This window comes from Eucyclogobius newberryi, unplaced genomic scaffold (assembly GCF_026437365.1).
Source record: "Eucyclogobius newberryi isolate DKJ021-1_F unplaced genomic scaffold, fEucNew1.0.hap1 SCAF_13, whole genome shotgun sequence".
NCBI lineage: Eukaryota > Metazoa > Chordata > Actinopteri > Gobiiformes > Gobiidae > Eucyclogobius > Eucyclogobius newberryi.
Window position 1 is genome coordinate 21,297,135 of NW_027315757.1, and position 11,779 is coordinate 21,308,913.

General features: G+C 36.7%; 1 protein-coding gene and 1 non-coding gene across 2 annotated transcripts; one reads left to right on the forward strand and one right to left on the reverse strand.

The window, feature by feature from the left end:
* Positions 1-117: 117 nt before the first annotated feature.
* arl5c (ADP-ribosylation factor-like 5C) lies at positions 118-8,273 on the forward strand. Its single transcript, XM_072442907.1, has 6 exons — positions 118-330; positions 1,376-1,436; positions 2,133-2,280; positions 3,582-3,665; positions 4,947-5,098; positions 6,731-8,273. The coding sequence occupies exons 1-6, from the start codon at positions 285-287 to the stop codon at positions 6,777-6,779; spliced, it is 540 nt and encodes a 179-aa protein (XP_072299008.1). The 5' UTR covers positions 118-284; the 3' UTR covers positions 6,780-8,273.
* Positions 8,274-8,758: 485 nt separating this feature from the next.
* On the reverse strand, positions 8,759-8,830 carry trnac-gca (transfer RNA cysteine (anticodon GCA)). Its single transcript has one exon. It is a non-coding gene; the product is annotated as a tRNA-Cys (tRNA).
* Positions 8,831-11,779: the final 2,949 nt, after the last annotated feature.

Genomic DNA, 11,779 nt, shown 5'->3' on the forward strand with positions numbered 1-11,779 from the left:
CTATTTGTTATATGTTTACACCTTTTTTGCGCTCTCGTTCTCGTTTCGGACGCGCACATTTCCCACGGCGCCTGAACCTCCCTCGGTATAAACCCCCCGCGCGCCTCCCACAAACTCGCAGGACAAACGTGAAGCACATCGGGACACACACCGGGGACACACACCGGACACACACACCGGACACACACCGGGGACAGAGCGGCCGAGATCTGCGCGTCTTCAGCGGAGCGCCACATACACTGCCCCGGGACAGCGCGCCGAACCGGACCCGAACCGGACACGACATGGGGTTCCTGCTGACCAAGATGATGACCGTGTTTGGGGACAAAGGTACGACTTTATTATTCAGCTGTGAATAAACTGTATTTGGAGCTTACCGGGTTTGTTTGACATCAACTTTGGAGACTTTTGAGTTTTCTTATCCAAAATATCTAATGTAACGACAATCACATTTAGAGGCTTTTACTTTGCGTTTTGTTTTCCTTTATGTTTAAATGTAACCTTATCAAACCAGGTTATATTGAATTAAATGTATTGTACAAACATAATATTCTATGCTGTGACATACTCCCCTCATGGCAATAAAAGTTATTATTACTGGTTGTTATTATTATTTAAATCAAACTTTACTTTATTGACTTTAATTGTAGCCTAAGCCTGGGGCCCATATTAACAAAAGTTGTAAAATGTGTTATTTTTTGTCAAACTTTCACTGTCAACGTTTTTCTTTTCTTTTCTTTTTTTTTTAAACATAAAACAACAAAAATAAACGTAAAACAAACTGACTTATGCAAAGTAAGAGATACAAAAAGGATGAATAAATGAATAAAATAAATAAAATAAATAAAATAAATAAAATAAATAAAATAAATAAAATAAATAAAATAAATAAAATAAATTAAATAAATAAATAAATTAAATAAATAAATAAATAAATAAAATAAAATACATACAATAAATACAATAAAATAAAATAAATACAATAAATGCAATAGATGAAATAAATAGAGATAAAAAACAGATACCTTTTCTTACTTTCTTTGATGTGGCTGTAGCCTGAATTCAAGCATATTCATTTTGCAGAAGATGTTGTTGAATGTTTTGACGCCCTGTCAGGTTTTTAGCAAGTGAAGGTTTGTTATTCATGGTAAGATGGTGACGCAACAGGTCGATACCGTGACCATTTCAAACTGCACATAATCATGATAACAGCACCGTGAACTTTGCATCACAGCTGGCTCTTATCTAATATCTAATACATGAAATAACAGCACAGAGAAAGCCTTAACGCTGGATTTATTCACGTTAAATGTCTTCTGGATGTGGAAGAGCAGGTTTAAAGTTAAAATGTCTTTGTTCCTTCTCAAACGTGCAGAGCACAAAGTCATCATTGTGGGTTTGGACAATGCCGGAAAGACAACAATCCTCTACCAGTTGTAAGTAACAAAATCTTTTACTTTTACTTTATTTATTCATTTTCACAGTGCTTTTCTTATGGCCGTTCAAAAATGCCCATCTCTTGAGTAGCATAGTTAGTCAGTTGAGGTTTAAATATCAGACACGTGAAATAGCATTTAAATTAATCACAAAATCGCAGAAATATTACTTTGTACCTTTTAATTGTGATCTTATTTGTTGCATTTTTACTATAAACAATACACTCTATATTCAAATTGTGCAAATCTTCAAAACAACATTCACTATATAATCTAAATTTAGCTATATTGCTCACCACTACTGCAAAAGTATCTTCTTAAAAGTAGAAAAATACACTTGTTTTAGGCGTCCTTGAAATAAGTGCTATTATCTGCAACAATTTCTTGAAATAAGCTTAATAATTCTACTTATTTAGAGTTTATAGATTTGCAGATTTTTTTGTCTAGATTTAAGTGAATAAATCTTGGTTAGATTGATTAAATTTGCGTATTTCTACAACAACTACAACTACTATGACTACCTCTACGACATCAAATACCTGTGTGGAATTAAAAATAGTGAATGTAGAACTTCTAATACACCTTCTACTACTTCTGCTATTACTATTACTATTACTATTACTAGTACTAGTACTACTACTACTACTACTACTACTGCTACTACTACTACTAATGCTTCTGTGTTGTTTCCCGCAGCCTGACAAAGGAGGCAGTGCACACGTCTCCAACAATCGGGAGTAACGTGGAGGAAATCACGGTTCGAAACACACACTTTTTGGTGTGGGACATCGGCGGACAAGAGAGTCTACGAGCGAGCTGGATCTCCTACTACTGCCACACGGAGGTAACGGCGGGGAAAACGTGTTTGCATTAAATAGTGACTGCATTCAGTGAAAGAGGAGGGGAAGTGCATTCACAAAATAATTCAAAATGTGAAGTTCAGAAGAGGGAGAGTGGGTAGAAAGAAGATGCATTTACTGATGAATAAATGGTAATATGTCTTTGTTGGGTGCTGCTGGTTAAGTTCTGGTCCACACTTGTTCTTGTGTTTTGGCTCTGGTTTAGATGTAGGCGGTTTGGCTCCTGTTCTAGTCCTGGTTGAGTCCAGGTTCAGTCTTGTGTTTAGCCCCGTTTTATGTGACGTGACTGGGTGTTAACGCACCCATAAACCTGGTTTAATCCGGGTTTATTTTAGTTTTTTAGTTTTTTGTCTTGGACTCATTCTTGGACTAGTTTTTTCTGGTTATCTCCATTGAGATGTTGCTGACAATGTTCCATAGTGTGGCATTTATTCAACTACATCCGTCTTTAATCGCATAAAAAAAAAAAAAGAACTTGAAAATCATGCATTCTTGCCCTGAAAGCGCTCACCTCACCACAGATCTGACCTGTAACTTGGCCCATAATGCCGTACTGTGGAACATTCCAGGCGACGCAATAACATCTTCATGAAGACAAGAAATGTTACATGGTTCACCTATAAGACTCGCCTTCTTTGTGCTTCTTTAAAATCCAAATTCACCTTATTGATACAGCACATTTTATAAACAGAAAACAGACAAATAAGATAAATTAAAAATAAATAAAACACCGAGAATAAAAGTCTGTCAGCCGGACTGCATTCAAAAAGAATAATGAAGCAATTCAATCCATGACTTTTACTTCCACCCAAATCATCTTTGAGGACAGAACATCATTTACTCATTTATCTTCTCAGCTCGGAGGACTCTCACATAACAGTGCATGTCATAAATAGTGGAAGTGCCCTGCAATGTTGATCGTAGTAAACATTTAATTGTTTCATAGTGTTTTATTTCATGTTACATGACAGAAGATTCCCATCTTGAAAATTTCCTGTCGGTGTACTTTATTTATTCTATGTATTTTTTTTAATTTTATTTCAATACTTAATACTACTTTACTTTGTTTTATTGTATTTTATTGTATTTATTTTATGTATTTTATTTATTCATTTTAAGTACATGTCACCAAAAAAAATAAAAAATCTACAATTTGGTTTCTTATTCTAATATCTTATCCGAAACGTATTCGACATTAATTCTAGACCATTATTCCCGACGTGTCGCCCCTGTGTGTGAAAGTAAACACTGTGTAGAAACTTAAGTGCATTTGTTTGTTTTCCAGATTGTCATTTTGGTGGTGGACAGCACGGACCGGGAGCGACTGACCGTCTCCAAGGACGAGCTGCACCGAATGCTCGCGCACGAGGTCAGCGTCTCACAAATACGTCCATTAAAATGACAATTAACCAAAAAGTAGCTTAATATGGCTTTTTGCTACCTAAAGGGCAACTAAAAACACAAATATAAGCTCTACAACAGGAAATACCCAGGCTAAAGTGTCCTAATATGTTTAAAAACCTTGAATAATGCAATGTGTAACAGGACCTTTAGAACAAAACTAGTCTACGTCAGTTGAATTTGAAACTTTCTGCTGCTATGGTTATTTTCACGCGCAAAAATGTTGACGTGACGCGACCTGTCGATGACTCAGCGCGTCTCTTTTGTTCTCCTTAATCTGATCCTTTGCCGTCTGCAGAGGTGAAAAAAGGAGAATCAGCTCTGCAGTATTTGTTTCTCTCACGACGTCAAGTGTGTTTCAAAATAAGAGCAAATTCGTGTGATTCGGTTCGACTGCTTGAGAAAACGTTGAGCCTTTCGAGCGCCGCCAGGTCCAAACCAGATTATTTTAAGTCTAAACAAGGTATAAAATGCAATTACTCAACTGCAATACGAGTTTGAAACAAGAACTGAGCCAAAAGAGGAGAAAAATGGGAGTTAAATTGACCCAAACCAAAGTTTATATGTTAAATATTCAAGCAAAAAAAGCACCATATGTCTTATTTAATAGTTGTTGTTATGGAGCTCGAAGTCCGCTGAGGTAAAATGAGTAAATTCCCCATTCACTTAAAGATGGAGGTTTACCAGCTACCATATTTTCTGGACTATAAGTTGCACCTTTTTTCATAGTTGTGGCCAGGGTCCGACTTATACTTATACTTATACTCCGGAGTGACTTATATGTGATATTATTTGTTATTTTCACACATGCAACCACAACTTATACTCCACTGCTACTTATATAAATTTTTTTCTTCTCAATTATGCCTTTTTTGGCTGGTGCAACTTATACTCCGGTGCAACTTATTGTCCAGTTTTTTATTTATTTTTTAATGTTTTTTAATTTACCCTAATTTGCGTTGTCATTTCTGGTTTTAGGTCATTTTTATTATTATTTTTAGTAACATTTTTATTTATTTTTTCTTGTTTATAAAAAGTGAAAGAAATATGAGGTTATATATATTCAAAACCTCAAATGTGGCTACAAGAATGGTGATGTTTCAGAACTTCGCTTGTTATTTGATTGTGGCGTCGATGAAGTTTTTCCATAACAACTGCAACACCGTAATTCTGATTTCCTGTCATCCCTGAAACAAAAACACACCTCTAAACACGTCTCATCCTGTTTTTGTTCTGCCGTGTGTTTCAGGACCTCAAAAAGGCGTCCGTCCTGGTCCTGGCCAACAAACAGGACGTGAAGGACTCGATGACGGTGGCCGAGATCTCGCGCTGCTTGACGCTGGACACCATCACGACGCACTCGTGGCACGTCCAGGCCTGCTGCGCTCTCACGGGGGAAGGGTGAGGCTCACACTACGCCCGCGGCTATATTTACCACTACTGCGTCAACCGCCGTTCTGAACAAAGAAGATTCGCACTCGAGCCACGCTCCGATTAAGCGTAATATACTACGTTTGAAATAGACATTGAGAGGTTTGAGGGATGAGCCAGCGTTCGGACTGCGTTTGTGTGAAATGGAAATGACCAAAAGTCTCTCTTGTTCACGCTCAGGAAGCTTAAAGTTTTTTTTGTGTGTACCGTATTTTCCGGACTATGAGTTGCAACGGAGTATAAGTCGCACCAGCCAAAAAATGTACTATAGAGAAGAAAAAAACATATATAAGTCGCACTTGAGTATGAAATGCGGTTGCAAATGTGAAAATAACAAATAATATCACATATAAGTCGCTCCGGAGTACAAGTATATAAGTATAAATGTAAGTATAAGTCACACCCCGGCCAAAACTATGAAAAAAGGTGCGACTTATAGTCCGGAAAATACGGTAAATGAGTTGGTGCCGTGTCTTCCCACAGAGAGTATCTTTGAAAAGTGGCACTTTGAAGCGAAAATGAAATAAAAACGCTCTCTACAAAGTGTTTTATGTCTCGACAGCTTGGAAGCGAGAGCCGAACGCTGCGCTCTGATTGGCTATGCTCGGGGCGGTCGGCACAAGTTTCCGTTTTTTCCTTGTGAAAAAAGCTGTTTGAAAGCCAAAAAGGAACTATTGTGGATACAAACAATACAAAACAAATATAAAGGGTTTGTGAGAGCCAGGAACTTGTACCACAGAGTTTAACACCTACTTCTGGTTACAAACCCAAGCGGTAATATTCAAAGATCAAATTAAATTGAAATGAAAACTGTGAAAAATGGACATTCAAACTTAATTTGAAAATTGACAAAGTTCAGGAACTTTGGACTAAATGGGACTTAAATGTTGAATTTTTTATGTCATGATTTTGCTTATGTCGTTGTGCCTTTATTTATTTATTTTATTTTTTTTATTCATCTATTGATTTTATTGATTTTATTGATTTATTGATTTATGTATTTTTCTGGTCTTGTTCCTAGTTTTATGTTATATATGTATATATATATATATATATATATATATATATATATATATATATATATATATATATATATATATATATATATATATATATAAATATATAATGTATATATATATATATATATATATATATATATATATATTAATATATAATGTATATATATATATATAATATATATATTATAATATATATATATATATATATATATATATATATATACATATATATTATATCTTTTAAGAGAAATTAAGAAAATGTATCAAAATGAAAAACAAATGGGCTTTTGCCATATTGACATAAGTAATAATGTACATAATTTATTTCAGTGCCACTTTTGTCAAAGTCAAGCAGCTCGCATGGACATCAGTCATAGTTTGAGCCATAAACAATTCCAAAAATATAACCAAAGGTGTGATTAATTTGCGTGAAAAACAGACTGTTGCAGAATAAAAACGTAGCTCAAACGAACGTGTTGCGCGGATAAAGTTTTTCGCCGTCGTAGTTTGTTTTAGTTTGATGTAACGGCTGTATCGTTGCCGTGCTGTCTTCTGAAAGCCTGCGCTCCTCTTCCCTCTGTAGATTACCTGCCAGTCTGGATTGGATGCGGTCCAAAGTTCTGGCAAACTGAGAGTTCTGGCACTTTTCCTCCTCAAACTGATCCAACCTGCGACAGCGCCAAGGAAACAGACCAAACGAGACAAGGACTTGGCCAAGAGTCAAGAGCGACGGACACAACCAGCTCCAACAACGTCCAGGTGTCAAGAACGTCTGCTATTACGATTATATTTTCATAATCTGGCAATAAATAGGTGCGATTAGGTAAAGGTGAAGGTAAAATCCTGCTTATTCTGAAGAAACAACGATTGAGCGTGAAATATGACCACTTTTCTACAAAATGGGATGCGCTGACTTCTTTTACGCCGACACAAAGAACAATATTCGATTTGTTTTCGGACAGTGAACGTCTGTTTTCCCGACTAAATTACCGGCCGAGTTTCAGTGTTAATAACGTGATTTCAACCGGCGTCCCGTGGGCGTCTTTTTGCGGTAATTTTGACCTTTTGGACCGGCGTTTTTGATCGGTTTTCTGGAGGAATCGAGACTACAAGCGGAGACGACGGACAAGCGTAATCGGAGTACTGGTCCTCAACAAGCTCCTTCGAGAGTTATTGTGATTGTTTTTTGTACGTTTTCCTCCCTTTGACGTGCCAGATTTCAAGCACAAACACGTATTCACTCGCTGCCTAAAGTGCCAAGACAAGGAAACGATGCAAAGTTATGCACGTCAAACTCTTAAGCCTGGTCCGTGTACGTTTACAGCACGGCTACTATTCCAAGGAAAAGCACACAGCATTACAATTGTGTGTTAAGTAGGACATTCATTCAGTCATTCATAGGATTTACCATTGTTGATTCTGTCACTCGGGCATTTAAACTCTTTTGGTTTCACTCTTCTCGAGATTTTTTTAAATTTTTTGCCCGCTAATTGTAGAAATACCAAAAAAATGACAAGATTTGCTGATAAAAATAAAACTGAAATACAAAATTTGAATCTAAAAAGAGCATTTAAATATGGCGTTGTTGGGCAAAAACATAAAAAACTTGTAAAATACAGATCTAAAAAGTAATTCTTCATCAAAAGTACGTATTTACTTTAGTATTTTCGCTTTGTAAGGACACTTTTTGGACAATTCTTTCAAAATAAAAGCGCAGAAAAATGACAATTTAAGTCTCTGCAGTAAAAACAGTGAATATTTTGAACACCAAGTAAGTCTATGATAAAAGGAAGTGAAACTGGAGTTGAATTTATTGCATTTTATTTATCTATTTTTATCTGGACTTTGACAGAGGATTTAGTTTTGCTTTCAGGATTACTCACGGAAACTCCCTTTAACCCACAATGAATGCCTTTAATGAATCAACGGTGCAAACAAATGTAAAATAATGTGTTTAAGATTACGTGTACAATATGCCAAACTTAATTTATTTGTGACTCTTCGGACAGCTGCATATCACAGTCACGTCTTAATGAGAAACAAGCTGCTCCAAACTTTATTTAAGATGTTTTATTGTGACATGCTATGATGTTTTTGTACAATAAATACAAAATAATGTATAAATGTGAGTGTTGCCTGTTTCATAAAGACAGAAAATATGTCGGTGTAATCCCTCATTCGTCCAGGCGTGTTCCATAGTAGAAAAAGCTTCAGTTGTAGTCATCTGGACTCAGTTAGAAAAATTAGACGTTTCGACTCTCATCCAAGAGTCATTGTCAATAAAAGAATTTAGATCGAGAACTCCGATATTAATACTGTTCTGTGGTAAGACCCGCCCATTGGGAGGAGCCTTCCTGAAGTAGAAAGAGTTGTTTGTTTCAACAGAAACTCCCCCCTTGTATCTACCGAGCTAGCCTATTCAGAATCTTAATGGCCTATTAGAATCGCTCAACCACCCTGAGTACCTGATCTAAATGTCCTTGTCCTGGTCCTCTACCTTTCCAGGGGTTCAGTATACCATTATAGTATGTAGTAAGTAGTAAATGTTCTTTAGAGCTGTGATGGAAAGAATAAGAAAAATAATAATAAATCAAAATAAATCACTTTTCCAAGGGGGCATCCGGATTTGAACCGGAGACCTCTTGATCTGCAGTCAAATGCTCTACCACTGAGCTATACCCCCATGTGGCGGGTGGGAATAGCATATTCTGTATATAAATAAAGTATAACGACTTAAATATTATCTGGCAAAACACGAACCAGTCAATAAGAAGATAAAATAAACTAAGCAGTGAAATATAATGAGGAAAGTACGTGTTTTTGAAGTGACATAACATTATTTTCATGATTTTTTTTATGACAATGCCGCGTTTTGGCCACTAGATGGAGGCAGTGCGGTAAATGCACAGATTGATGAATGTGTTCTCCAGTAGTGTCTCAGCCGGTTGTCAGGTTGTTCTGCTTTTTACAGATTTAGTTTAGTAACCAGCAACAAACATGGCGGATTTCCATGGCAACAGAATTTTTTTTGACGTTCCCTCAGATAGAATCAGACAGTTCGATTGCTGTTTACATCATATTTAAAGGATAATGGAGCTCCCAAAATCGGATGATGACCAGATTTTGAGTGTGACCGTATTTACAAATCAAAATGGGCAGTAATGTAACACTACGACAGTCTGAGGACTACGAAAAGTCTGAGGAATAAAGTCTGGCGGTAATGCAACAATTGGATGCCAACCGCCATAAAACAACAACAACAACAACAACAACAAAATGGGTTTAAGATAAAGTATAATGGTTTTAAAATGACTCTTTGTTTATGAATCGTTAACATTTACTTTATTCCCCCCGCCCTAAGTGTCAAAAGTGTGAACAGTCAGAAATAAATCAGAATACTAACATTTTACATGCATTAAAATACACCTTATTATCTGATTTCGGGACCTTTAAGATTGTTTAAGTGACATAAAAAGAGAAAATATGATTGAAAAGAGGGACCAAGATCAAAAAAGAAATTACTAACATCAGGTTTGGATGATTACAATATATTTGAGTCTTTTTAACTGGGAATATCTGATAATAAACATATTTAGAGAGTAATTGTAGTCAGTGTTAACATGACAATTCAATCATCGGATGAATCAAATAATAATCAGATGTTTGGTGTTTAGCCTTTGGCCTAGAGTAAAAAAATGGCTTTAAAGTGATAAATTCGAGCTTTTTTGATCACGTTAACCAGATCCAGCTGCATCCTCCTGTCCCGCGTGCTTTCAGGTCCCTTCAAGAAAGCATGATACAATATACTGGATGTTGTATGTCTTTATTATATTTTATGAACCTGTCAAAGTGTCACTGCGTTGTTCTCTCATGTTTTATGGCTTTTTTTTTTTTTTTTTAACATAGTGGACATAAATCAGAGTCGTTTTCCGTCTTTAAAGTCTATTATTTTACTTTGAACAAGGGACACGCGCAGGTCAGATTTCCTTGTTTGACTTTTACGCATAAAAAAAAGACAATTAAGATAAAAGTAGCCATCATTATACTTTATTTGTTGCAGTGTGTTCGTTTCCGACTTCATCAAAGGGAGAAATCTGGTGCAGCTTTGGCGACATCTACTGGTTTGAGGCGACATGACAAGGAACAGTGCGTTAAATGTTAATAAAACTGACCAGAAACAATGATTAAGCTGTTCTAAATCTATATATAAAATACTAAAATGTCAGAAATAAGTACATTTCACACATTTCTTCATTTTTTTTTCAAAGTTGGGTTTTAATTTAGCCATTATTCGTTCCATTCTTCACACTTTGTTGTGGTCAATCCATCACAAATCCTGACACTGTTGTGAAGAATCGACACTGAACAGGGTTTTCACTCACTGTTTTTGAAAGAAATAACCAAACTTATCAACTGCAAATGCTGAAACTTTTCATGAGCCTTTTATTTGAGCTTGGCTGCACAAACAGGCCATGTACATATCTTGCATTTTGGATTGATTACGGGCGCCAATTTCTGAAACTATTGCTCTCTGTGCTAGCTCAGTTAGCACCACTACTTCCTGTCAAATCATCTCACTTTGGGGTTTGTGTTTCTTATTTATACTGGCGGAGAAAACCTTTACCTTTTGTGCCAGTTGTTGTTTCGTGTGGACGGGCCCAGTCATTACAGAGATATGAGAATAAACCGCCGCAACACACATCTTCCAGCTGCTCCTTTTTTGTTTTTTTGTACAACTCCGGGTACTCCAGTTTCTCCCGTCAACCAAAACATGCACAACAGGTAAAAATCCTCCAGCTGCAGCAGTCCGGACCGAGCCAAGCACAAATATCTGCGGATGAGTCCCAGAGAACGTGGCAAAAAGCAACACCGAAACTGACAAATCCACACCAGTCCACGCCACAAAGATGAATCACAAAGGCGGTGGACAGCAGAAGACCTGTCATTACTTTTTTGATATTTCCACAGATGCACCGTAGTCTCTAATTTGACCGGTCTATAAAAATACACGGTCAGTCGAGGGTTAGAATTATTATGCACTTTGGCTCAGATCGTCATCAGGCAGGACGCATTTGTGTTAAAGCAGCAAGAATAGAAAACATGTATTTCAGTTTGTCAAGAGCCTCATGGCTGATAACATGAAATTATCTCTAAAACTGCTCCAGTGTTGAGAAGGTTATAGAAGGCCACACTTACCGTACTTTCCGCACTATAAGGCGCACCGGACTATAAGGGCGAAGCAAAACGTGTACTACACAAAATTGCTTCCAGGTCAGTAAACACAACCAGAATGAATCCATATATAAGACGCACTGGATTATAAGGCGCAATGTCGTTTTTGGAGAAAATTAAAGGCTTTTAAGTGCGCCTTATAGTGCGGAAAATACAGTAATCATCCCCGCAAGAAAAGCTGGGGTGAAAAGTCCGGGATCCAGATTTTGAGGCTTGTCCAGTTAGTCCTGGACAAGCCTCAAAATCTGGACCCCGGACTTTTTTGCAGTTAATCAATAATAAAATGGATCAGGGAGGAACCAGTGGTGATGTAATTACATAAACAAAGATAAGAAATAATAGTTACTAAGCCTGAATTGTGCTTAATAAACTGTATGTTCATTGCTAATAAGGTCTATGT